This window comes from Brienomyrus brachyistius, chromosome 17 (assembly GCF_023856365.1).
Source record: "Brienomyrus brachyistius isolate T26 chromosome 17, BBRACH_0.4, whole genome shotgun sequence".
Classification (NCBI taxonomy): Eukaryota; Metazoa; Chordata; class Actinopteri; order Osteoglossiformes; family Mormyridae; genus Brienomyrus; species Brienomyrus brachyistius.
The window spans coordinates 22,588,628-22,616,225 of NC_064549.1; the positions used below are offsets into that span (position 1 = coordinate 22,588,628).

A 27,598-nucleotide genomic window follows, 5' to 3' on the forward strand; every position below is an offset into this window, starting at 1 on the left:
ACTCTAAGTGCCTAATTTAAAACTTGGCAAGTATTCAAAAGCTTAGTAATTTTGCTTCGTGTGAAATTTGTGGTCTTAAGCATACCATTGCCTTATAGCGTGCCATATCCTTTGACAAGAACATATTTTCTCCATTACCAGCCGCAGTTGTAATTTGTTATTGGTCTCTATAATATGATTAATTTCTCGGTGCGCTATCTTGCGTTCCCCGAGAGAGGTTGCTGAGATGGAAACCAACACCGAAGAGCTAAGTCTAAAATAAACGAAGTCGCACAGCCAGGCGTACGCTCCTCCCCGCTGCCTTCACTCCATTCTGCGGCTCCGTTGGGCACCAGAGCATTAAAAGCGCCGGGAGAGACGGTAATCTGGGGCTTCTGAGAGGGAAGTAATTACCATTTAAAACTGGATAACCTAATAGTAATAAAATCAGCTAAAACGTGACTGGGACCCATCGAGGTCAGTTCGCCCATTTGCGGCTCCTATAACATGATACATTTAGCAATGCTGTACTTTTAAAGTTCACCGTGACATTAACGCGTCTTTTGCATGCGGTTTTGCATGACTCAATATGAACAATCTGAAGCAATTTATCTTTAGCAGGTCGGGCACAGTCGAGATCGTTTATAGCTGTATTAAGGGGGGAAAGCAAGAAATTTCTTTGTTTTGACAAGAAACTTAGGTTCCGTCAGGCCTGATTCGGCGACGCCGCTGGCGAGCAGCGGAGAGACGGATCAGATCAGTATTCCTATATTAGGCAAGTGACCTGGGTGTCACTGTGTCTCTGTTTGGAAGTGAGCAGCCCGAGCTGTCAGTAACCGCCGAAGGAAGGGAAAAGGGCTGCGGCACGGCGGGGGTGGCTGCAACGATCAGCCGTGCGCTGCCAAGCTGGATCTCAGGCCGAATGGCAACCGCGGACTGGCATTTCCAATCCGAGTCATGTGTTCCTATGCCGGTCTGGGATGTAATCTGTTCGAATGATTAACTGGTCCATTCCTTTGGGGCATAAATAAATGGCTCGGCGGTGCAGTAATTTAATGCAATGAAATGCTTGAAGTTCTCCTGATCTCGTGACTGAACCTGGATTTTGTTGCCGGGGATTGTTATGTTTGAGAAATGGTGCGTTTTGCCCGTGACTTTTTCAGCGAAACTCAAAATGGCCTCAGAAGCTCAATAAAAACATTATTCTGCCCTTCAAGGTCGGTTACATAACTCCGGTCAGACTTGGATCTTCGGGTCTCCCTCACCTCCGGTGGCGATGAGTCGCAAGGTAGTCCGCCAGAGCAAGTTCCGCCACGTCTTTGGCCAGGCGGTCAAGCCAGAGCAGGGCTATGATGACATCCGCATCTCCAAGGCAACGTGGGACAGCGCCTTCTGTGCGGTCAACCCCAAGTTCCTTGCTATCATCGTGGAGTCCAGCGGCGGGGGGGCTGTGCTAGTCCTACCCCTCTCTAAGGTGGGTTGGGGGGGGGGGGGCGTGGCTTGCAGTTGCCCATGTGTATGATGCTGATTCCTGCTTACCTCACCGTGTGACATGGTGACCTCACAGCACAAGGACGACATCATACCTCTGTTTGGCGAAACATAGATGGCTCACACACATTAACTGTTTCAGCTGACACACTCATTGTAATGCTTTAATCGGAGTAATGGGCCATCTGAGCAGTGCCACTTTAACATGGTCAGAAGGCCCCTTTCAGAACTGTGTTCTGCGAGGGAGGCTGGAGGGGAGGCCCCTGGGATTCAGCCTGGGTCAACCCGTGCATTAAAGCACCCCTTTCTGTGACTGTTTGGGTAAAATAGTACTGTCATTGATAGTTGAGTTATTCCCAGAAATGTTAATCATGTTTGCTAAATTAGCCCCATAAGTGTTGGTATATGTTACGGTAGATTAGGGTCACTCTTGGGAACTTCGTCAGACTTGTGGATGTTAGTATATACAGATCAGACTATGTTGTCTTCCTCCCCTGGGGAGGGACAGCGGTGCAGGGATCTCCCCAGGGCTCCCAGACGACCTTCCATTACTGCCCGAGCAGAGAGTTTCATGCCTCTCTGAAGGCTGTTTTTTATTTTTTTTTAATCTGAAGCACGATAAATCCAGAGAAAAGCTGATGTGAGAAGCTTCCAAAGCATATCGATGTCACGCTAAAGCGGCGGAATGCTGGGCTGCCAGGACCGTCTCAGAGCCAGGGGGGGCCTCTGATGATTAATCGGGCCCCGTGCCAGGGGCCCGATCGGTTAAATGTGATATCGGTCTCCATCGCCCAGATCTGCATGAGCAGAATGATTAACCGGTACCATGCCAGGGCAGACGATGCCTTAATTAATTATTAGGTAATCAGAAGGCTCTGTGGGAGCGTCACTTACTGTCCTGGTTAACGGCACGTTTCCTCAATGCGAATGTTTTCTGAATGTTCCTTGGGGGGGGGGGGGCACCTTAAACGCTCATATGGACTTACATGCTGTTCGTCTGAAATGCAGGGAGGTTCATATCTGATCTTAAAATCCCTTGATGGCTCAGTGCCTGTATCGCACACTCTGTGTCTGAGGTGTTTATACGTGTATGAGTGTATGTATATGAGCTACCCACCCCCACCCCCCCCCCCCAACCAGCAGAAAGAAGAAAAACTCATTTTTTCGTCACCTTCTCGCTTAGCTATAAATAAATAAATCTGGGGGGGGGGGGGGGGGTGCTCAGACAGAGACGCATCCCCCCAGGGTAGGGTGACAAAGAGGCAGGGATGGAGGTGCAGTTACTGCATGTTAACAGGCAAAGGGAAGATGGCACAGACACACAGCCGCTGTCGTCATTCGCGTGGTTATATAGCACCTTTCCTGCCAGAATGACCCTAAATATGTGGCTTCAACATTATGTGTTGGTCTGGGGGGGGGGTGCCTCTCTGGGGGACACACTGTCACTGTCACTTTTACAGACTGGCCGCCTGGACAAGAACTACCCTCTGGTGACGGGACACACAGGTCCAGTGCTGGACATCGATTGGTGTCCTCACAATGACAACATCCTGGCCAGTGGCTCTGAGGACTGCACCGCCATGGTGAGGGGACAGGGGTCCTGGCAGCGGCTCTGGGTCTAAGTGACATCACTGTTTTTGTTTTTTAGTTGGTAGGTATGGGGTGAAATGATACATAACATTACATCACAGTTGCCGTTCATGCATCATTGGTGCCGCTTTGTCAAGCATTTATACAGCCGTATCAAAGGTCTAACAGACTTTCACTTTTGTGATTTGATTCTGCATCTTATGATGTCACATCTGGTCCCCTTTAAACTTAATTACTCAATGCTACTCAAGGTGTGAAGAGGGTTAAGGAAGGGGGCTGTAAGGACCGGGGTGGGGGGGTCCTGCATTTTGGACATTGAGTGTTTTGTGGCGATTTGGGAGATGTGCTGCTGACTGTGGCGGTCATCATGCTGGTCATATGTAGGTATGGCAGATCCCAGAACATGGCCCCTCACGCCCCATCTCAGAGCCCATCGTTACCCTGGACGGTCACTCCAAGCGGGTCTGCATCGTTAGCTGGCATCCCACGGCCCGGAACATTCTCCTCACTGCTGGTGGGTCACCACCACCTGCCCCGTAGACATACCCCATCCCGCTGCTGTCTGCCCTTCTGTAGATATGCATGCTGCCCACACTGCGCCCTGCTGTGACAGCAGCCCTCGCCACTCGCCGTTGTCCTGCAGCGACACCTGCAGGATAAATGGGTCGTAACGCTATGCCATGAGTCGGAGGGCCGTGTATCATGGCCAGTAAAAGCTGTCCGTCTGTTCTAGGAAATGACAACCTGATCATCATCTGGAACGTGGGCACGGGAGAGCCTGTGATCGCTATGGACGACCATCCCGACATCATCTACAGTGTGAGCTGGAACCGGAATGGAAGCCTCTTCTGCACGACCTGTAAGGACCGCCGGCTGCGTGTGTGTGACCCCCGCAGGCAGGAGGTGGTAGCGGTGAGTAATCTGCATACGGTGCAGTCCCTCTGTCCTTGAACGCCTCGCACTCTCTGTGATACACTAATGGCCGCTTTTTTCCTTGTGTCCCCATCACACTCACAGTCCTACGCTTCCTCTTCTAGTGCCAAAAGGCTTCAGTGTCCATCCCATGTCACTCCCTCCTGCCTGAGATGTGGCCCCTCCCTTTCTCCGTAGGAGCGACTGGCCCCACACGACGGAATCCGGCCAATGAGAGCCATCTTCACGCGTGAAGGGAACATCTTCACCACAGGTTTCACTCGCATGAGCCAGCGAGAGCTGGGACTGTGGGATCCGGTAAGGCGCTCACACAGCAGGACACGCTCACGCAGCAGGACACGCTCACGCAGCAGGACACGCTCACGCAGCAGGACACGCTCACACACATATGCGCAGTAACACACAGCAGCACACGCCAGCTTTCACACACACACACGTGCGCAGTGACACACAGCAGTATATACCAGCTGTCACACACACATGTGCACAGTGACACACAGCAGTATATGCCAGCTGTCACACACACACGTGCGCAGTGACACACAGCAGTATATACCAGCTTTCACACACACACGTGCACAGTGACACACAGGAGTATATGCCAGCTTTGACACACACACACACACGTGCGCAGTGACACACAGCAGTATATACCAGCTTTCACACACACACGTGCACAGTGACACACAGGAGTATATGCCAGCTTTGACACACACACACACACACGTGCGCAGTGACACACAGCAGTATATTCCAGCTGTCACACACACATGTGCACAGTGACACACAGCAGTATATACCAGCTGTCACACACACATGTGCACAGTGACACACAGCAGTATATACCAGCTGTCACACACACACGTGCGCAGTGACACACAGCAGTATATACCAGCTTTCACACACACACGTGCACAGTGACACACAGGAGTATATGCCAGCTTTGACACACACACACACACACACGTGCGCAGTGACACACAGGAGTATATACCAGCTGTCACACACACACACGTGCGCAGTGACACACAGCAGTATATACCAGCTTTCACACACACATGTGCACAGTGACACACAGCAGTATATACCAGCTGTCACACACACACGTGCGCAGTGACACACAGCAGTATATACCAGCTTTCACACACACACGTGCACAGTGACACACAGGAGTATATGCCAGCTTTGACACACACACACGTGCGCAGTGACACACAGCAGTATATACCAGCTGTCACACACACACACGTGCGCAGTGACACACAGCAGTATATACCAGCTTTCACACACACACATGTGCACAGTGACACACAGCAGTATATACCAGCTTTCACACACACACGTGCACAGTGACACACAGGAGTATATGCCAGCTTTGACACACACACACACACGTGCGCAGTGACACACAGCAGTATATACCAGCTTTCACACACACACGTGCACAGTGACACACAGCAGTATATACCAGCTTTCACACACACATGTGCACAGTGACACACAGCAGTATATACCAGCTTTCACACACACACGTGCACAGTGACACACAGCAGTATATACCAGCTTTCACACACACACGTGCACAGTGACACACAGGAGTATATGCCAGCTTTGACACACACACACACACACACACGTGCGCAGTGACACACAGCAGTATATACCAGCTTTCACACACACACGTGCACAGTGACACACAGGAGTATATACCAGCTGTCACACACACACGTGCACAGTGACACACAGGAGTATATACCAGCTGTCACACACACATGTGCACAGTGACACACAGCAACAGATGCCCCTGACGCTAACCCCCCCCCCCCATGCCCCACAGACCAGCTTTGAGGAACCCATTGCTCTGCAGGAGATGGACACCAGTAACGGGGTGCTGCTGCCCTTCTACGATCCTGACACCAACATCGTGTACCTGTGCGGAAAGGTGACCCCACCCCCCAGTCGTCCATCACTTCTGTCCTCTTCATTTATAATCAACCCTCTGAATGAAGGACGTGATAGCAGCCCCCCCATCTGAACCTTAAACGAGCAGCCTTACCTTTAAACTCGCAAACATCAAATAGGTATAAACGTCCAGGTATTCTCTCCCCCCCCCCCCCCCCTCCCGGCAGGGCGACAGTAGCATTCGCTACTTCGAGATCACAGACGAGACCCCCCATGTTCATTACCTCAGCACCTTCAGCAGCAAGGAACCCCAACGGGGGATGGGTTTTATGCCCAAGCGGGGTGTGGACGTCAGCAAGTGTGAGATCGCCAGGTGGGGGCACGTCCCAGCCGTGTGTGCGTGTATGTATGTGTGTGTGTGTGTGTGTGTGTGTGTGTGTGAGGGAGAGAGAGAGAGAGAGCATGTATGATACTCTCTTCTCCTCCCCCAGGCTGTACAAGCTCCATGAGAGGAGGTGTGAGCCCATTGTGATGACCGTACCTAGAAAGGTCAGCTGCATACCTTCCTCTTCCCCCACCGCTCTTCCTGTTCCTCCCACCCACGTCTAACCTGGTCTTCCCCATCGTCTGTTTTTCATGCAAACTTCCTGTCAAGCCCAAAGATACAAACACTGTTTCTGTAGAAGTTAATGATGCTTTACACCTTGAACCCAGATCCACAGTAGTGTATCCCTGTGTTTAGGGGTTAGGCCTCACAGCTACTTAATTGACTGATAACCGCCCCCCCCCCCCAGTTTGAATCTTCATCAAAAATGCTGCAATGAGATTGAGGTGTTTAGTTATGTTCCTTGCGAATAATGTCCCCCCCCCCACCACCCCATTGCGGGCAGTCGGACCTCTTCCAAGACGACCTGTACCCGGACACTGCTGGCCTGGAAGCAGCGCTGGAGGCTGAGGACTGGCTGGGGGGGCGTGATGAGGACCCTGTGCTGGTGTCCCTGCGGGACGGCTACATCCCCCCCAAGAGCCGGGAGCTCAAGGTGGCCAAGAAGAACGTTCTGGAATCACGGCCGGCGCCGCGGCGGAGCATGTCAGCCTGCGAGACCAGCAGCAGCGGGGGCGGCGTGTCGGTGAGCCGGCGGGGTCGCAGACGTCTTTGGCGTTCGGGGCCCTTAGGGGTTCAGGACCCTCAGGGTTTGGGGCCCCCACTCTGTAGTCTCCACCTTTCTTGACTGACTTACTCCCACCCTCCTTTAGACTCAACTGATGGAGAAGCTTCTAGAAGAGGTTCAAAGCCTGCGAGCCACAGTGCTGGCACAGGAGAAGCGCATCTGTGACTTGGAGAACCGGCTCTCCAAACTCACCAACGGCATATCCTAGTCTGCCTCCCCAACCCACCCCCCCACCACACGCACTGTCCAGCCATCCCCACCCACTCCTGTGACCAGTGACGAGTTACGAGCCCCCAGCTCAGGACAGAAAAAGACACTTCAAACCAAAGGATCAGTGTGATGTAAATACAACTTAGGATTGAATCTAAAAGATTGAAAAGCTAATCACATACTACTAAAAATCTACATGCCCTGCCGATACAGAGACGCTAATGGTAATTAAAAACAGCTTTTTATAATTTACTGGTTGTCTGTCCTGTTATGGGAGGGGCGCTGTGGATCGTAGCGATGCAGCCTGATGCATGTGTGGACTTTGGTCCAGTGTCTCCCATGGACGTCACATGCTTTGTCTCTCTCTATCTCCCTCTCTCTCTCACGGCCGTGTGATCCTTCCTTAGCCGGCCTCAGGTCACGTCGCCCAAGGGCCGAAAAGCAACAGGGTGTGTTGTCAAAGAAGCTTCCGGATGGAGGAAATTAAATCCCCCCCCCCCATGGGCTGTGGGGGGGGGGGGCACAGTGGGGGAACACCGTCTGCGTGCACAACTCCTCTTCTTAGTGAATCTCCGCTCCTAGCCTGTCTCTACAGTCGTGCACATCATTTTTGTCCTTTAAGGATTCTGTGTCTGCTTTCTGCTCTAAAATGTCGGGGGTTTTGGTGGGGGGTGGGGGGGCTGTAATTGTATTTGCTGAAGTTGACTCATTCAGTCTGTGGAAACACCCACCGCGGATCGGTGATTCATACTGGAGCAAACGGGAATACAGTTTCACCCCCCTAAACATGGATCCCAGAGAGAAAGTTCCGGCAAATCGATAGTCACCTGCTTGCTGTTGACTGCAGACCCTGGAAATCTTTTATTTACACACACACACACACACACACACATGTACAAACACATGCACACACACACGTGTATATATTCACAAGCACACACGCACGCGCATATATACACGAAAACGCTCACAGCAGATCAAACAGGGAAGCAGAACATTCTTAAGCTACTGGGGCATCATTTTTCCTGTCAGTTTATTAGTTTATTTCACTTTCTAACACGTCCACACGGCATCCAAGACTGCAGCGTTTTCAACACTTATTTTCTGTGGAAAGAAATTTTATTTTAAAAAAGTAACTGGTTCAAACACACTTTAAGAAAGAACATAAATGGACCAACAGACAATGGTAGTGAGTAATTGCTGATTAGTTTCTGGAATTTTCTGTGAGGCCCGGATCATCGTGACACCGCTATGGGGGCCAGACCCCCTTGTTGGGCTCGGACCCACCCGAGCTGATGACGCATGGTCTCTTAGTTCATTTGGCTCGTTAAAATTTCACTGTGTAGCTTCCAGACTGAAAAGTAGCCATTTTCGACCACCCCCAGCCCTTCCAGAAAACAAAATTTCAGGCCCCCCATGTGGTAGTGTGCTCTGTGTCGTGATGACATACGAATGTAGCCACCTTCATGTTGCCATCGTTTGTCATTGATTTATATAACTATGTCTGTGGGATGCACAGGACAGGTACATGGAGAACTGCCTCAGGCTGGTGTAAGGCCTGCGCACAGCCACCTGGCAGCTACGATCTCGTCAGGTTTGTTCAATGGTTCAAGAGCAGGCTGCTCCTGGACCTTTTTATTTTACCTATATATCTGTTTAATTTCCCACAAATGTGCAAGATGTGTTTGAACATGTGGGGTTTACTGTGTGTTGCTGTGAAATGATTTAGGTCAAATGTAAGCCGACAGATTATTGGCTAAAGTCTGTTTCGAACGCACAGGGAATTATGGGATATTTGACACTGCTGCCATTTTTCAGTAATATTCTCTGCCAATACGACTGCCAGTGTTTACTAAGAAGCCAAATCCACCACATATTCATTCGCGTAACAATCATCACAGCTATACAAGTACGATCTCATTACAGTGCTATTAAGTTCTGTGCAAATGAAAAATGTCAGTAACCAACCTATTAAAAAAGAAAGTGAGAGAGGGCATTACCATCCCTCCCATAGCTGCCCCGTTAGGGAAAACCAATCGGTGACAGATGTCATCTGTGTGCCATTAACGTTGCCTGCTTGTTAGAATCTCAAGCCTGTATATGCAGAGCAGCTTTGTTTCATACCCACCAGCTCGCACACACACATACACACTTACAGCTCTTGTATAGCTAGCACCGCCCTGGTGGTCATTTGGGAAAGTACATAAAGAGGTTTTCGTTGTAAACTTGTTTGGCAGGTGCAGTGTGTGTAGGGGGCGGGGTGAGCGTGAATCTGGGAGAGATTTTGCTGGCATTGGTCGTCCTGCTGAGCTGATACCCGGGTGGGGGGGGGGGGGGGGGGGTAGGGACTGGTGGGGATGGGAAGGCAGTTGGGGCAAAAGAGTCAGGCATTCAGCCAATGGCTTCTACAATTATTGGAAGAACCTCTTCTGTCACTCTGTCACCTCCTCCTCCTCTTCCCATCCCGTCTCGGTCCTGCTTCATCACACCTCACTTCTCCATGAGCGACAGCTGGATGATCCGCTGAAGCTCCTCCTCTTCCTGCCGCCGCCGGTGCTCCGCCTCCTCCTGCTCGCGGGCCGAGAGTTCCATGGCCAGCCGCAGTTGCTCATCGTAGCTGCAGGGCGGCTTATTGGTCAGTGTGCTGTGGGGGCTGGCCATGGGGCGGGGCTTGTGCTGTGGGGTCCTGGGTGAAAGAGGCACACGGTGACATTCTGAGCTTGGGTGTCGAGGAAGGTGGCCAACGCACGGCAGACTGGTGGGGAGAGTGAAAGTACTAGTTAAGCATTTTAAAAATGTTGGGTGCAGGGTTAAAAAAAAGCTGAGGCGGTATCCTAGCAACGGACAGGAGGCTGGTGGGATGCTTTTTGGGTACCATGCTATTAATTGAGGGGGTTCCCAGTGTATGATACGCTCATAGGAGAGAGAGGCGGAGAATACTGACTGCGAACCTTTCGCTGCGGCTTGGGTCACATGACAGGGGGTGCGTCCCAGGCTTGCTGTTGGTCAGAGCCTCCCAGATGGTCACCTGTGCAGGGGGGGGGGGGTGTTAGACAGTACGGTATGCCCACACAGCCAGCCCCCTCTGCACCAGGCCCCACTCACCTGGTCGTACTCAGACCCAGCCTCTAGCAGGCTCTGCTGGATGGCGAACTGCAAGAGGTCATCCTCTTCCTCCTCTTCATCACGCTGGTTGCTGCCCAGCATGCTGTAGCCCCGCGGGGCCTCAAACACGCATGGCGGGATCTCGCCTGCACGGCAGGAAGCTGCGGGGGGTATGTGGGGGGGGCATTTGGCACAGCAGTAGGCGTTTACCGTGGATCTATGCTAACTGCTTAATGAAGCCAGAGGTTAGGCTGTAATGCTCCTCACCCGTGGAGCTAGAGCTGGAGACGCTGGAAGAGTCACTGCTGGGCGAGGGGGTGTCCGTCCTGTCCCGCTGACCGCTGCCCTCCCCCTCCACACCACCGGGACCCCCGCCCTCTTCACAGCCATTAAGGTTGCCGAAAGTGATGCGTGCGTTCAGGATATGATAGATGGGAATCTCTGAGAAGTGAAGGGGGCACATTTTTACACATCCAGGCTAAAAGAATGACTGTGTGACATCTCAAGATGAAACTTCCCTGGGCTACACCTACAGCGTATCTCACCCGAGACCCCACCTCCCTGGGCCACACCCACAGCGTATCTCACCCGAGACCCCACCTCCCTGGGCCACACCCACAGCGTATCTCGCCCGAGACCCCACCTCCCTGGGCCACACCCACAGCGTATCTCACCCGAGACCCCACCTCCCTGGGCCACACCCCCAGCGTATCTCACCCGAGACCCCACCTCCCTGGGCCACACCCACAGCGTATCTCACCCGAGACCCCACCTCCCTGGGCCACACCCACAGCGTATCTCACCCGAGACCCCACCTCCCTGGGCCACACCCACAGCGTATCTCACCCGAAACCCCACCTCCCTGGGCCACACCCACAGCGTATCTCACCCGAGACCCCACCTCCCTGGGCCACACCCACAGCGTATCTCACCCGAGACCCCACCTCCCTGGGCCACACCCACAGCGTATCTCACCCGAGACTCCACCTCCCTGGGCCACACCCACAGCGTATCTCACCCGAGACCCCACCTCCCTGGGCCACACCCACAGCGTATCTCACCCGAGATCCCACCTCCCTGGGCCACACCCACAGCGTATCTCACCCGAGACCCCACCTCCCTGGGCCACACCCACAGCGTATCTCGCCCGAGACCCCACCTCCCTGGGCCACACCCACAGCGTATCTCACCCGAAACCCCACCTCCCTGGGCCACACCCACAGCGTATCTCACCCGAGATCCCACCTCCCTGGGCCACACCCACAGCATATCCCACCCGAGGCCCCACCTCCCTGGGCCACACCCACAGCGTATCTCACCCAAGACCCCACCTCCCTGGGCCACACCCACAATATCTCTCACCCGAGACCCCACCTCCCTGGGCCACACCCACAGCGTATCTCACCCGAGACCCCACCTCCCTGGGCCACACCCACAGCACCTATCCTAGGCCACACACCCCAGCCATGGGTCAGACTCACTATCCTAGGCCACACCCCCTATCCTGAGCCATTCTCCCTTCCTTGAGTCACACCACCATCCAGGACCACACCCCCTGCTTTACAGTCCCTGGCTGCACTCACCGATCTTGATGGGGAAGCCAGGCGGGAGGCGAAGCATGATGAATTCCCTCAGCTTAGCGAAAAGGGCGTTGGAGATAGCCATGAGGTCGATGATTGGAGCGACCTGCTCTGCCAGGGACAGTGGGTGGGACTCACACAACCACAGCTTGGCTTTGAACCTGCAGCCAAGTAACACAGTCACATGCTGGGCATCCATTTAATATTACATACTATATACAGTATGACAGTGAGGCCTGGATTCATTGTATTTACATTATTATTATTAGTCCTTAGGTCTTGCTTTCACTGATAAGTCTAAGTAGGTTATAATGGTATACGGACCTGAATATCATTCCGTTATATTTAAATATTATACAAATAATATAAATGTATAATATCCATTACGGGATCAAACCCCACACACAGAGTAAGGTAAGGACTTGAACCTCACACACACAGTTAGTAATGAAAAATGCTTCTACAGTGTGACACATGCAACAGCGCCAGGGGTGGGGGGGGGGGGGCAGGATGTTAGGACCTCTGCGTCTTTGTGGTGAGCTGGCAGGGGGGGCTGATGTCACGGGAACCACGGGCCAGTCCCGGGTTAAAGTACTCCTCCGCTGTGAGGACTGTGGGGTTGCTGGGGTGGCTGGACATCTGAGTCACCAGGGTCTGTAGGTGGGACAGGCAGAGAGGGTGGGTGTGGCTGGGCACTGGGGGGGCGTGGTGACAGAGCAGCTGGGAAGCGTCTGCTAAGTCTGCTACGCCCACTCACCCCATTGTTGGAGCCTACGTGCTGCTCAGCGATGCCCAGGAACGACTGGAGGGGAGTCTTGGTGCCTAAGGGAAGGACCAAGCCAATAACACAGAAGCTAAACAAGCAATGTGCTGTGTACTGTGACCAGCAGGGGGCATAGTGATTGACAAACACTTTTCACAAATTTTCAGACTTGGTGCTACTGAACACAGAAGAGCTACAGTGTGCCAAGGAAATGGTTACACCTACTCTTGGGTTTGGCTTTGTGAGGCTCTGCAAGATGGTCTGTCCTGGTTCGGGTAATCAGCTCCACATTGGAGGCCCCGTACACCTGAGTGGCAGAGAAACAAGTGACCTTTGTAAAGGAGGCTGGCTAATGAATGTTTCTGGTTGGCCTGATGGTTATTGGAAATGTGTGAACTGTGGAAAAAATGGAATTCACACCAGTTTTGGAGAAGCTGGTCTATGTTTTGTCAGGATTCTGCCAGTGTCCGCCCAGCTGGTCTGTGTTTTGTCAGTACTCTGCCAGTGTCCGCCCAGCTGGTCTGTGTTTTGTCAGTACTCTGCCAGTGTCCGCCCAGGCTGGTTTGTCTTTTGTCAGTATTCTGCCAGTGTTCTCCTATTTGGTCTGTTTTGTCAGTACTCTGCCAATCTCCGCCCAGCTGATTTGTGTTTTGTCAGTACTCTGCCAGTGTCCGCACAGCTGGTTTGTGTTTTGTCAGTACTCTGCCAATCTCCGCCCAGCTGGTTTGTGTTTTGTCAGTACTCTGCCAATCTCCGCCCAGCTGGTTTGTGTTTTGTCAGTACTCTGCCAGTGTCCGCCCAGCTGGTCAATGTTTTGTCAGTATTCTGCCAGTGTCCGCCCAGTTGGTTTGTGTTTTGTCAGTACTCTGCCAGTGTCCGCCCAGCTGGTCAATGTTTTGTCAGTACTCTGCCAGTGTCCGCCCAGCTGGTCAATGTTTTGTCAGTACTCTTCCAATCTCCGCCCAGCTGGTTTGTGTTTTGTCAGTACTCTGCCAGTGTCCGCCCAGCTGGTCAATGTTTTGTCAGTATTCTGCCAGTGTCCGTTCAAGTGGTCTGTCTTTTGTCAGTACTCTGCCAGTGTCTGCCCAGCTGGTCACTGTTTTGTCAGTACTCTGCCAGTGTCCGCCCAGCTGGTCAATGTTTTGTCAGTATTCTGCCAGTGTCCGTTCAAGTGGTCTGTCTTTTGTCAGTACTCTGCCAGTGTCCGCCCAGCTGGTCTGTCTTTTGTCAGTACTCTGCCAGTGTACACCCAGCTGGTCAATGTTTTGTCAGTATTCTGCCAGTGTCCGTTAAAGTGGTCTGTCTTTTGTCGGTATTCTGCCAGTGTCCGCCCAGGCTGGTTTGTCTTTTGTCAGTATTCTGCCAGTGTTCTCCTATTTGGTCTATTTTGTCAGTACTCTGCCAGTGTTCTCCTATTTGGTCTATTTTGTCAGTACTCTGCCAATCTCCGCCCAGCTGATTTGTGTTTTGTCAGTACTCTGCAAGTGTCCGCACAGCTGGTTTGTGTTTTGTCAGTACTCTGCCAATCTCCGCCCAGCTGGTTTGTGTTTTGTCAGTACTCTGCCAGTGTCCGCCCAGCTGGTCAATGTTTTGTCAGTATTCTGCCAGTGTCCGCCCAGTTGGTTTGTGTTTTGTCAGTACTCTGCCAGTGTCCGCCCAGCTGGTCAATGTTTTGTCAGTACTCTGCCAGTGTCCGCCCAGCTGGTCACTGTTTTGTCAGTACTCTGCCAGTGTCCGCCCAGCTGGTCAATGTTTTGTCAGTATTCTGCCAGTGTCCGTTCAAGTGGTCTGTCTTTTGTCAGTACTCTGCCAGTGTACACCCAGCTGGTCAATGTTTTGTCAGTATTCTGCCAGTGTACACCCAGCTGGTAAATGTTTTGTCAGTATTCTGCCAGTGTCCGTTAAAGTGGTCTGTCTTTTGTCGGTATTCTGCCAGTGTCCGCCCAGTTGGTCTGTGTTTTGTCAGTACTCTGCCAGTGTCCACCCAGATAGTGCTATGATCACCCAGACATAATGGTGTGTAGGGTGCAGCCTCACTGTTGTCTACCTTGGTTTCATAGCCGTTCACAATTTCAGTTTTCTCACTGCGCCAGCCCAGTATCCCCGTCTTATTCCTGTGAGGCAGAGCAGATGGATGACAGGTTGGGTCACTGAACTGAGGATTGGCAAATTACCATCAGGCAAAGGCAGCTGAAGTGCTGACAGAGCCCTGAAAGAGCAGGGTAGTGTTCTGCAGTCACTCTAAGCCCCTCCCTCCACATCGTCCTCCCAACGCCCCCCTCCCACTCCTCCTCCCTCTGCCATACCCTGTGAGTCTGCAGTTGACATCGATCCTCCCTGACCGTGATTTCATACTCTGACATCAAACTCCTGAATACTGGCAGCTGGCTGAGGGTTCAGTCACAACACGCCGCCCCTGTCACAGCTTGGGGTGGCTGAGAACCCAGCCGTAGGTTCAAATCCCTGTTACAGCCCCCAATATTGGACTGTATTTCTTTGCTCAAAGCTGTAATTATGCAACCTCTTCTCTCTCCATCTACCGTCTCTTTTTCATCCTTCTCCTGCCCCTTGAACACTCTACATTGGTTTTTACCTCCTCCCCAGACACCCAACATGTGTACTGTATAGCTAACATTGTTTTTTATTACAGTAACAATCCCAAACAACCAAAACAAAACTGAGAAATATTTATTGTGTTTTTTTTTTTTTTTAATGGATGTCCTCACAAGACCGCTAAATGCGTGCATGCACACTTCTCACCTCTCAAAAGACACGTTCCTGGTGTCCAGCTGTGTCGTGACGACGGGCGCGGAGAGCCGAGCTGCCACCTGTTCCTCGGTTGGCTCTGGCACCCCCTGGAGGCCAAGGTCGTTACTGCCATGCTGGGACCCGGTGGGCGGCGAGGACTGGGGCGACGGCACAGAGGACATGCGGAGTGTCTCACAGAAGACCAGCTGCCTGTCGTGGTCCACCTCCATCACCACAGCACTGGAGTCTGGCCAGGGACATGGATGTGAGGATCAAGTGGAGAAACAGATGACGACAATATTATCATATGCGACTTTCTTAATTAGTCTCTCAGGAGAAATTTTATCTTAAGTGAGAATAATATACATCTTTTAAAGAAGATGAAAGAGGGGGTGTCATCCTGTGGTATTGCTGTGGTGGTGGGAGAGATGGGGAGAAATGACCTCTGGTAGTAAAGAGACAGGAAGTGAAGAGGCCACTCTGAGCTGAGCTTTTGCCGCTGACGGTGGTCCTCACCTTGACCCCGGAAAATGAAGCTGCGGTTTCCTCTCTGCCAGGTCATGTGATCAAAGCCCATGAGTGTGGTGTCCACACGCAGGCATTGGCCGCTCTTCCACACACGGTAGGTGTCACTGGGGCAGATCCTTGAGACCAGGGGCACTGCAGGGGAGGTAGAAGCACATGAGGCAGGGCTAAGGGGCAAGAAGGATGGGACTAAGGGGTAGGAAGGGCAGGGCTAAGGGGTAAGAAGGGTGGGGCTAAGGGGCAGGAAGGGCAGGGTTAAGGGGCAGGAAGGGCAGGGCTACGGGGTAAGAAGAGTGGGGCTAAGGGGCAGGAAGGGCAGGGTTAAGGGGCTGGAAGGGTGGGGCTAAGGGGCAGGAAGGGCAGGGCTAAGGGGTAAGAAGGGTGGGGCTAAGGGGCAGGAATGGCAGGGTTAAGGGGGTAGAAGGATGGGGCTAAGGGGCAGGAAGGGCAGGGTTAAGGGGCTGGAAGGGCAGGGTTAAGGGGCAGGAAGGGCAGGGTTAAGGGGCTGGAAGGTCGGGGCGCCAACACTGAAAAATTCATGTTCCACATAAGTCATTATTCAGTGTTTAATTAATTATTGATTTATTAGAGTGAAAGACCCCCAAGTTGCAGGCTGCTCAAAAGTCTCCGGAATTCTCCAGTGCTTCGGGACCATCTAAGAGAAGATAGCAAGTGGCGCTAACGTGATCAGGGAGGGGCATTGGTCAGTCTGGGTGGGGGAGGGGGGGGTGGGGGGGCAAACATACCCCAGCTGGTGAACTCCCATTTCATCTCCACATAGAAATCCTGAGCCTGCAGGAAGGGAGCGAGGGATGGGAGATGAGAACACACTGGTTAGAGGACAGGAGCTGTGGGGAAACGTGGGAGCACGGTCATAAGGAGGGAAGGAGGACAGGTGTAGGGTAAACAGGAAGGAGTTCCCAAAAAGCCTCAAGACGGCTGAGACGCATTCTGCTGCTGGGGAACACGCCACACTCTAGTGCTTCATGGTTCCTGCAGACAGTGTAAATAACGGCATTGCGAACATGAGTGACATAAGAGGAACCAGGCTTACATCAGCTGGACATACATGAAGCGTCATGCCCATGATGTGTGTCCTTACTGTGTTGGTCCTTACTATGATGTGTCCTTGCTGTGATGTGTGTCAGGGCAGGGGGAGAAACAGCAAGACTTTTACGGGCCCAGACACTAGCGGGGGCTCATTTGGTGGCATTTCTCAGGGGCCCAGCCGTGTCTTTATGCGGCTCTGAGGTGTGGTAAGAGGATGACAGAGGCAGAGAGGTAATGAGGCCATGTGACTGGGGCCCAGGAACCCAGAACACGGTCTGACTGCAGGAAGAGCCCCGAGTCAGTGATCGTAAGAGGATCAGCCATGTCTAGCAAGACTACTGGGTTCAGAAGATTAGCACCTCTAAGCTATGCCATTTCCAGGGTTTATCCAACTGCTTTAGTCAAATTCTGACCACTGTGTGCAGCTGCATGAATGTCTGTGTCCCTCATGTCACTCACCGGTCGGTTGAATCAGTGTGATCCTGCAGGGAAGTGACCTGTGAATCTTCCTCATACAGCAACAATGCCAGTCTTTTTCAGATCGGGTGTTCATTTGAATTTACTTCCACCCTGACAGCCCTTTCAGGTGTTAGTGGCACAAGCTAGCAAGTGTGCCGACAAGCAAAGTGCAGCGAAATCAGGCAGCAGAGGGGAGGCGCAGGGTCAAGCTGGGATCGATGCCTGCTGATCACAGCAATAAGAATCTCCTTGATGTGGTTTTTTGCATTCAGTGGGGGTGGGTTGTTTTTGAGGGGTACCACTAAGTACCCCAGCTCAGGTGTCAGTGTGGGCACAAAGTCCCGAGTCAGATGGACACCTGTCATGGCTAGCAGGAAGGCTATTCTGAAGCTAGATAGGGAGGGCTTCCAGTAATGGTGTGTAATAGCAAAGGAATGCCACTCTGGATGGTGCATGGGCCGTCTTGCCTTGGGTGTGACCTCTCAGCTATGTTTATTGTCTTTTCTTAGTCTCACCTGGCGCAGCCGGTCCAGCAGTAGAGGGATGCCAGCCAATCGCTTCACAGCTCGCTGGTGGTCACGGTAACGTAGGACGAGGCGGACCAGCTCCGGATCCCTGGTGCATATCGCTTCCTGGAGCACTAAGAGGGAGATGGGGAGGGGGGTCTTGTCAGCTGTTTTCTCCCTGGTCTCGTCTCACACACCCACTTGCCCCCCTACGCACCTGTCCAGCCTTTGCTGTTTTCCTTGCTGACATCGGCGCCATGCTGCAGCAGCACTTGCGTGCATTCCAGGTGTCCAAGGGTGACAGCCAGGTGCAGAGGGGTGCGTCCCCTGGGGTCCGGCGCCTCTACCTCCACCTGGCCGCAGATTGTAATTACGGCAGTAATTAGCCTCCAGCCCCAGCTGGCTAACAGCTAACCGCTTTACACAGTGTGTACATCTGGACCTTCTCCTGGAGCTGGTGGGGGTACAACCTGGCTTTCTGTGCAGTCTCTCAGTCACTGAAGGGGACCCTTCAGCCCCCCCACCCACACACACACACACACACACACACACACACATAGCTGATGAGGTGTGAGACAGAGGAGAAGAGACATAACAGAAAGACAGGGGAAGAGATGTGTAATGCGGAAACATCACACCCTCACATGACTGGTGCTGAGGGCTGTTATCTGAGGCCTGAGACCACACCAGCTGTGTGTGTGTGTGGTTTATATTACATTGTGGGTCCAAATGTCCCCCAGAATGTAATAAAATCCTGTTATTTTGATGCTGCAGGGACCATTTTCAGGTCCCCACAAAGATCTGTGAATGCAATCAAAAAACTAAAAATGCCAAAAGTCTGTTTGGTTGCTTATGATTAAAGTTAAGGCTGCATAGGGGTTAAGGTCGTCATGTTGGGATTAGAGCTTTCGCCATAGAAATGAATGGAGAGTCCCCACAAAGATATAATTACAGACCTGTGTGTGTGTGTGTGTGTGTGTGTGTGTGTGTGCGCGTGCATGCGTACGGCCAACCCAAACCTGAAACCCAACACTGTGGGGATATCCCCACAACACAGATTCTCCGAACTCTTTACACTTATGTCTGCTTTAAAAATAGCACTTCCATGAATTATCGGTTGGAGTTAAGAATGGCTATTTACATTATCATGAAAGTCAGATGGAAGTCCCCAAAACGATGGCTCAAACATGATGCACGTAAGGAGAAACCAATGTAAAATGCATCCGCCCATCCTGCCCACACGCAGCCCCGCGCTCCGTCTCTCTCTCCAGCTGCCACTTCCTTGCCCCCTTCCTCCCACTCCTTGTCTTGTGATGCGATCAGTGCTCCTGCGTCTCTGTGCCTCAGAGACCCTGCAGAAGTGGGGACCCCCAGCTTCTGCTCTTCCGCGCCATCTCACACTCGCTCATGTCACCAACCATTTTTACATGAAGGAGCAGCTGAGCTGATTTGAGCTTTGTAGTAAGACAGAATGTCCCAAAACAGCAATATCAGCAAATCAGCAACAGCACCACCTATTACTGGGGCGGGGGGGGGGGGGGGTATGGCAGGATTTGTAGGGAGATGCACAGTCAGGACGCAGGACTAAATGAAGACAGATGCAGCTGGACCTTGGTAGTATGCAGGTGCCGGAGTGATGCTGCTGTTCTGTAGTGTTTGTGTTTAACTGTAAAATGACGAGAGACCCCCCCCCCCCCCCCAGAACCTCAGGCTTCCCAAAGGACTCCCGGGCAGGTAATTAACAAGCACCTCGCTAACGAAGCACATCGCTCCTTGGCAACCTCTTCAGATCCTACTCCCGTGGGTATGGGGGTAAGGGGAGGCGGGATGGGGGGGGAGGGGGGAGTGAGAAAAACAGTGAGATCCACTGTGGGGATTTGAGATGGATGAGGTGAAGGAGAGGGTGCAGAGGAGTAAGGGAATGGATTGCTATAGCAACCGAGGCAGAGGAGGAGGAGAAGGAGGAGGTGGAGGAGGTACAGAGTCAGGCTAGTTTGGAGGGGCTGCCTTGTACAGACAGTACAGGCCCAGTTAGAACTGCAGCTTCTGGTTCTGGACCGACACCTGGACCAAAGCAGTTCTGTCACCAAACACAGTGCCTCACTGGGGTAAGAGGGAGGAGAACTGAGAAATGGGGGGGGTAGGAAACAGGCACCTGGAACCCCCCATGGACCTAAAACACCCCTGAACATGGGCACACCCTGCCTGCACACACGCACCACAGCACGCCCACACCACGCACCACCCCCTTACACACAATGCTAATCCAGACCATCCTCAATGCACTCAAACTGCAACCCAATTTCTCCTTTAAATAATCTTCCTCCCCTCCCACTCACTCAGAAAGCCATCACTGGTGTACTGGAACCTCTTGGGAATATGTGATGCGAACAGCCATAGGAAGGGCATTATCTGCCCATGCCACGCCCCCCCCCCCCCCCACCCAAACCGGATCCACCCCCCTCTGAGACGCTGCATTATTGATCATCTCTGTCTTGATGCGCTCTGGCTGTGCTGCTTAATGCACCCTGGCAGCCACTTACGCCGCCATCAATCTTTCATTGAGGGCCCAGTACGTAAGCGCATGTGTGTGTGCATCCAGACATGCGACACGCATGCATGAAAGAGATGAATATAATATAAAAGGTCAATCTGCAGTATCCCACCACGGTCACACTCTGCGCTTATTCCTGCTACCATAAAACATAATGAGTTGACGTTGGAGCCTATGAACAGCGCATTTTTTGTGGCGACCGCATCAATCACAGCAACGTCGCATCCCACCGTACGGCAGGACTGCAGAGGCACAAGCCTCCATGACTTTCACTGGCATCCTGATTTCAGTGCGGACGCATTTGAGGATGCAACAGCGAATGTGTCAAAAAAAAAAGATGAAAACGGTCTCTGGTCCGTCTCCCAGCACGACGATGTCAGAGAGAAAGCCTCCTGTCCGTCTGGGGTTGGATCAGAGGTAGGAGCACAGGGCTTAGCGACAAACGTCCTTAACGTGGACATTGAAACTCGTCATGCCTTTGGGTCGAGTTTCAGTATATGAGTAATATGGGCAGGGAAATGAATTGCACAGGCTGTGATATGCACTGTCCTTAACACCCCAGCTTAGTGCTGATGCTTTGTTCAGTAAGTCCATGAAGTCCAGCACGCATTTAGTCACGGGGTAAGTTGTTTTTTTTATTTTCCGTCCATCCATTTTCTGTGCCTACATTCAGGGCAGTGGGGGTCCAGAGCCTATCCCGGAAACAAGAGGCACGAGGCAGGGAGCAACCCAGTATGGGGTGCCATCCCATCGCAGGGCACACACACTCACACACACACAGAGCATTCACACCTATAGACAGTTTGCCAACCCCAATTCAGCTTAACATCTTTTTGGACTGTGGGGGGCGTGACAGATATAGTATTTTTAGCCTATTATTTTAGAAGATTTTATTTCAGCTTAATTTTAATTTAAATTTCAATTTAAGGGTTAGGGTCTCCAGGCAGTTTCTCTTTTTTCACTTAAGTTTTTCATGATGTTTTTCTTTCATTAATTTTGTAACCGTCTGCGTGCCGGACCACGGCTGCGCACTGGACCACGTCTGCACGCCGGACCACGGCTGTGCACTGGACCACGTCTGCGTGCCGGACCACGTCTGCGCACAGGACCACGGCTGCGCACTGGACCATGTCTGCACACAGGACCACGGCTGCACACCGGACCACGGCTGCGCACCGGACCACGTCTGCGCACAGGACCACGGCTGCGCACTGGACCACGGCTGCGCACAGGACCACGGCTGCGCACTGGACCACGTCTGCGCACAGGACCACGCTCATGGCTGCCTTTTCATGCCTCATGTGACGTTCAGCCTGACAACGCAAACCTTGTCCTCCATGTAACTAAATTCACATATGAGACATATTTAAAACGTTCACGACCACTGCCACATACCCGACAACAATTTTCATTATTATCATTTTTTTATTTGGTTTCCAATTGAAAGTTTTAACGTTTTTATTGTAACCTACAAATGACAAATGGTAGTTTTAGTCACCAGTAAAACTGGCCTTGATCAGTAACATGTTCCAGCTAGTCCTTGGTGACACTGTTGCCAGCCCAGTCCGAGGGACACCTGCTTGCTCTCTTATCCATAGGAAGGGCAGGCTTTAAGCAGTTTATTATTATTGTTTAATTATGTGGGAGCTGAGATATGGAGCGGCGTGACTCAGGACTGCCAGGGAGAATGTTCCTGACTTCTTTCCTAAATGGAGACGACTCCGTCGCGCCTGTCAGGCAGGGAGAGCTCGCAGGCAGTGACTCTGCTGGTAAAATAGGCATCTCAAGTTGCAAAAATACCTATTTATATAACACGGACGGCAGGGCAGAGGGAAGCGAGCGGGATGGCTGTCCACAAGAGAAAGCACACAGACTCATGCATTACTTCTGCCCTAATATGTTCACCCTGCCAGACAACTTCAGCTGCTTTGCCAAAGGTTTGTACTTGTCCAAACAAAAATAATTTGATATGTCAGCGATTAGATACTCAAAGAAAGTAAATGTTAAGGTCATCAATGAAGATGCTCTTTATTTAAATCCATAAGCACAAATAGATTTTAAAGATGGATGAGTCATGGATATCCATTAAATTATGTATTACGATTTAAGCTTGCTTGCTATATTTACATAATATTTCTGTGTCGTCTTATTGATGTGATTAAGAGATCGCTTACAGGGTGCTGTTATTTTTGCTGTCTTTAACAGTAACGCAATCATTCCCCAGCACATAAGTGTCAGACTGTGTTGTTCCTTTGCTGTCTGGGGGATCTGCTGTGAGAGTAGAGCTCCTCACACCATATCTGTCTCTCTCACTTGCAGACCAAAAGTGGGATGAAGTTAGCAGTAACCCCCCCAGAAGCTCTCCTCAACTAAATGTGTAACCATTCTCTACGGCCTCCCCACTGATAGATACTGGAATAATTAGTGTGGGCATTCAGAGTACGGGGGGGGGGGGCACAGGGAGGCTGGGAGCTGAGGAGAGTGGGAGAAGGATGGAGGGAGAGGAATGGAGGGAGAGAGGAGGAGAGGGGGAGAAGGATGGAGGGAGAGAGGAGGAGAGGTAGAGAGGGACGGGTAAAAGAGGAAGAGGGGCTGAAGGATAGAGGGGGAGAAGGACAGGAATGAAGGAGAGAGGAGGAGAGGGGGAAGGATGGTAGGAGAGAGGGATGGAGGGAGAGAAGCAGAGAGGAGGAGGTGGAAAGATTGAGGGAGTGGAATGAAGGGAGAGACAGAGAAGGAGAGGGACCTTCCCTCAGGGATTGGGACTGAAAGTGAATAGGAGTTTTCAGACAGTGGTAGATGAGTGAGAGGCAGGAGGCAGTGAGGTGTTACTGGGGTTGGTGAGGGGGGGCAGGGACGGATTATGGGTTGTGTGGCCCCTGGGCAAAACGTTCGCGAGGGCCCCCCCACCAGCACCACCGCCACCAGCACCACCACCACAACCACCACAATTCAAGGGCCCTTGGCAGCCAAATGCCCTCCCTATGGGGTCAGGGGCCCTTGTAGGCAGAGGATCAAAGAATGTAGGCCCTCTAAAATAGACAAACGAAAATACATTGTTGATAAGCGTTGCAAATTGTTTTGGACTAGGGGCCCCACGGGCCCCCTGCACCCCAAGGGCCCCTGGGCAGCGGCCCCACTGGCCCGGTCCGTAATCCGTCCCTGAGGGGGGGGGGGGGTTCTACAAACATTCCAGTTGCTTAGCCCATGTTCCCCCCTACCTCCCCAGACCCGGGGACACAGTCTTTAGACTAGCCTGACCATATAGGTCAGAGCCAAGGAAAAAACAGGAGTCTGATTAATAGTTCTTTAATTTGCAGAACCAATCAGCCTGTAATGGCATCCGGCAAATGCAGAGGGCCTAACCTCGCTGAGGCCCACGCACACACGCCTCACTCGCGTGCTGTGTCCGCTGTCCACGCCCCACCCCGCCGAGGCCCACGTGCACACACCTCACTCGCATGCTGTGTCCGCTGTCCACGCCCCACCCCGCTGAGGCCCACGCGCACACGCGCGTGCTGTGTCCGCTGTCCGCGCCCCACCCCGCCGAGGCCCACGTGCACACGCCTCAAGCGCGTGTTGTGTCCGCTGTCCACGCCCCACCCGCCGAGGCCCACGCGCACACGCCTCACTCGCGTGCTGTGTCCGCTGTCCACGCCCCACCCCGCCGAGGCCCACGTGCACACGCCTCACTCGCGTGTTGTGTCCGCTGTCCGCGCCCCACCCGCCGAGGCCCACGCGCACACGCCTCACTCGCGTGCTGTGTCCGCTGTCCACGCCCCACCCAGCCGAGGCCCACGCGCACACGCCTCACGCGTGCTGTGTACGCTGTCCACGCCCCACCCGCCGAGGCCCACGCGCACACGCCTCACTCGCGTGCTGTGTACGCTGTCCACGCCCCACCCCGCCGAGGCCCACGTGCACACGCCTCACTCGCGTGTTGTGTCCGCTGTCCGCGCCCCACCCGCCAAGGCCCACATGCACACGCCTCACGTGTGCTGTGTCCGCTGTCCGCGCCCCACCCCGCAGAGGCCCACGCACACACGCCTCACACGTGCTGTGTTCGCTGTCCGCGCCCCACCTCGCTGTCGATCGGCAGCAGTGGCTGCACATCACATGTCCGCCCTGTAATTACGGCTGACACAGGCATGGCGACATGCACATGAGCGCTGCACTCCCTCTATTCTCCATACCATCTCTTTGCTCATAGTCCTGCCCCTCTGCCCTTGTACTGATGCCCAGCACCTCCAGCTGGCATGGCAACACCGCCCCCCTCCCCCCTGTCCACTCACCAGCCCCAAACAAACCCAATGCCACCTGAGGAAATCCCATGTTCCCACTGGAGAAGAGCCCCCATGTCTGTCACTATGTCTTTGTCTCTCCCTGGCCAGCCTGAGTCCATGGCTCTGGTGTCACAGTCACAAAAATCATAAAGAGTGTGGATCTTGCATCGCAATAATCAAAAGGACTGCTGATTGATCAGTGTGCCAGGAGGGGGGGGGCCTGGGCTGGGACCTGCGCATTATCTCATGCCGTCCTGCGCTGTGGGAATCCATCCTCATCTCTGTCTCTCGGTCTTCCATACATGTTCCTGCCAGATGGATCTGATGTTTGGTTCCATCAGTGTGCAGTCACTGAGGCAGAAAGTCAAAAATACGCCTGGTTTCCCCACAGATATGTAAGTGACCCGCTCCAGGAATTCCCAGACGGTCCTGTGCATGACCTCATTATGGTATTTAGTCAAATCAGCAAACTGCATCCTGCCTTGAAACACGCAGCAGCACAGGGTCTGTGAGAGCCCGGGGGGCCCACACTGGAACAGCATTTCAGACAGTGCATTGCTTTTTCAATGCTCAGCCTCTGTTCTCTAGGTGCAGATTCCAGTATATGACACAGGGATTCCACTGCAAGCCCATATGATGAACCAGACTGGCTGATGCACCAAAAACAGGAACAAAGGTATGATAATATCTTATCAGGGGCCTCTTTGATCACCTGCTCTTTTGTTAACGGCTGGCTATTTAACTGCCAATCTAAAATCAGTCACATGGGACCTGAGCGTGTTTCACATTAGCGATTTTAGTGGAGAGTTGATGCATAGTCACTGTATGTTCACGTTTAGAAGTGTGTGTTTTAAATTAACCCATAGGTAATACTGTGCAGGGAGCATAGCTACCAGTATACAAAATATTTTAAATGTTAGAATTGACTATTATGGTTCCAATGTACATCAATACTCCCGCTTTTTCCGGTCAGTCTCAGCGCATTCAGTGTAACTTCCTGCGTCTCTGCTCCATCTGGTTCTGATTACTATCTCTGATTACACGTCTGTCCTCCTTTAAAAGTGTCTCTATCGCATTAGCATGAGTTTCTGTGCCTAACCCCATTTTTAAGCTTTGGAGGGGCAGTACGTCCAAAGAAAAATATATTGGCTGGGTTTGCCTGAGTTATCGCACGATCGTAAGTGAATCACCCTGTAGGCGCACCTTTCTTACGCAGTATTCTCTATTGTGATTCAGTGTTTCAGTCAGTATGGATTGGCTCGTCTGCGCAAATAACCAAGTGCATGCAAAATACAGCAAAAACGGTACAGTAAAGTGCACTAAGTCGCCCACATGGTCTCATGTTTGTCTCCTACTGTTTTCTATCTTCGTTTTTCCTCTCTCTCGGTGGAAATAAGACACACTCCGCTCCACTGAACCCACAACACAGCGTACAGCCGCAGCGCCGACTCGCAATTAGACTGTAACTAAACCGCAGTCAAATGACAAACATGTACATCTCAGGAAATGATTAATTAATTTCATGCAGGACATTTACATTAAATATTACACAGACAGCATAAATAAATTAATAAATAAAACATAGGGGTGGCTGCTTATCATACTGTGATCAGTATGAATATGAGAATATTGGCGTCAAATACTTAGAGAATAAAGAGAAAGCCTTCCCTTGGTTACATATAAAAGCACCACATCTATACCACGGGTATATAATATCCCCCACCACCAGATACACACGTGAGCATATAAGCAGTAACACGATGCATTATCTTGCTAACGTGCAAATGTATTCATATTGTTACACCCATGAGTGTATCTGCAAAATATCACGCTGCCTGAGCGTAACGCTGGAGCCGGCGCACGATCTCCACACGGACAGCCCCACCGGCATGCTTGATCGGCAGCAAGAACCCAGCCCTGTCGTGCCGAGCACGGCCCTCCCACGGCCGACGGAGGGCACGGCCAGCGGCTCCCCTCACCTGCTCGCTGGCTGACAGCTCCTTCTCCAACTGCCGGTGTTTGTTGTGCCAGACCAGGTAGTGAAGAGGATAACGGCTCTTTTCAGGAGTTTTCTTTGCAGAAATCATCATAAGTGCATAGTTCGCTGCCCTCCAACCTGTTTTTCGTTTCCAATCCGTTCGTCACGGTAATTTTTAACAGAGTTTTGTTTGTGGAATAATTACTAATCGCTGGTCATTTTTATTCCCATTATCGTGGTAACTGCCACCAAAAATAGCACGACTCCCGCATTATTAAAATATAAACAATAAAAATACGTCCACTATCAGAAGCTTCAGCTACTGAATAAATGCGGATTTGCTATAGTTTAATATATTTTAAAATCCAGTATATATTACCATCTGAATGGTGCTCTTTCCTTTTTATCTTGATTCTACCTTCCTCTTTCTCTGCCTCCCTGTCCCCTCCTCTTATTTTCGTTCTCTCTCCTCCCTCACTCACTCTCCCTCTCCCTCTCCCCTCCTCAGCCAGAATAAACTAACGAGCTCAGCTCCCTGTCTTATCCCCCGCCCGCATGGCTGCCTGTCAGCGCGGCAGATGCTGCGAGATGCTTAAGACGAGGCGCAGGCTCCTATAACAAGATGAATAATGACAAAAGGACCTTGATGCGGGTGTCACATCACGCCCAATTACATAGGCTTATAGCCTACGAACAACACAATGAAAGTAGGGTATTATATAGGCTTATGGTGTATGCCATTTGTCTGTCATCACAATAATAATCAGTGC

General features: G+C 52.1%; 2 protein-coding genes across 4 annotated transcripts; one reads left to right on the forward strand and one right to left on the reverse strand.

The window, feature by feature from the left end:
- Positions 1-102: 102 nt before the first annotated feature.
- LOC125711881 (coronin-6-like) lies at positions 103-7,529 on the forward strand. 2 transcript variants are annotated; one of them, XM_048981297.1, is made up of 11 exons: positions 103-456; positions 1,197-1,453; positions 2,931-3,053; positions 3,445-3,574; positions 3,794-3,972; positions 4,171-4,290; positions 5,831-5,935; positions 6,123-6,268; positions 6,387-6,444; positions 6,786-7,025; positions 7,153-7,529. In XM_048981297.1, exons 2-11 carry the CDS (start codon positions 1,256-1,258, stop codon positions 7,273-7,275), a joined length of 1,422 nt encoding a protein of 473 aa, XP_048837254.1. In that variant the 5' UTR covers positions 103-456; positions 1,197-1,255; the 3' UTR covers positions 7,276-7,529. The 2 variants fall into 2 exon arrangements, with proteins under 2 accessions (XP_048837254.1, XP_048837255.1); XM_048981298.1 differs by having other exon boundaries at positions 103-360.
- Positions 7,530-9,625: 2,096 nt separating this feature from the next.
- On the reverse strand, positions 9,626-27,302 carry ankrd13b (ankyrin repeat domain 13B). 2 transcript variants are annotated; one of them, XM_048981295.1, is made up of 15 exons: positions 26,830-27,302; positions 18,231-18,366; positions 18,023-18,147; positions 16,745-16,790; positions 15,990-16,133; positions 15,486-15,720; positions 14,773-14,839; positions 12,951-13,032; positions 12,720-12,784; positions 12,483-12,616; positions 11,966-12,123; positions 10,650-10,823; positions 10,383-10,543; positions 10,229-10,305; positions 9,626-9,963 (listed from the first exon to the last, which is right to left on the reverse strand). In XM_048981295.1, exons 1-15 carry the CDS (start codon positions 26,938-26,940, stop codon positions 9,768-9,770), a joined length of 1,911 nt encoding a protein of 636 aa, XP_048837252.1. In that variant the 5' UTR covers positions 26,941-27,302; the 3' UTR covers positions 9,626-9,767. The 2 variants fall into 2 exon arrangements, with proteins under 2 accessions (XP_048837252.1, XP_048837251.1); XM_048981294.1 differs by having other exon boundaries at positions 9,626-10,032.
- Positions 27,303-27,598: the final 296 nt, after the last annotated feature.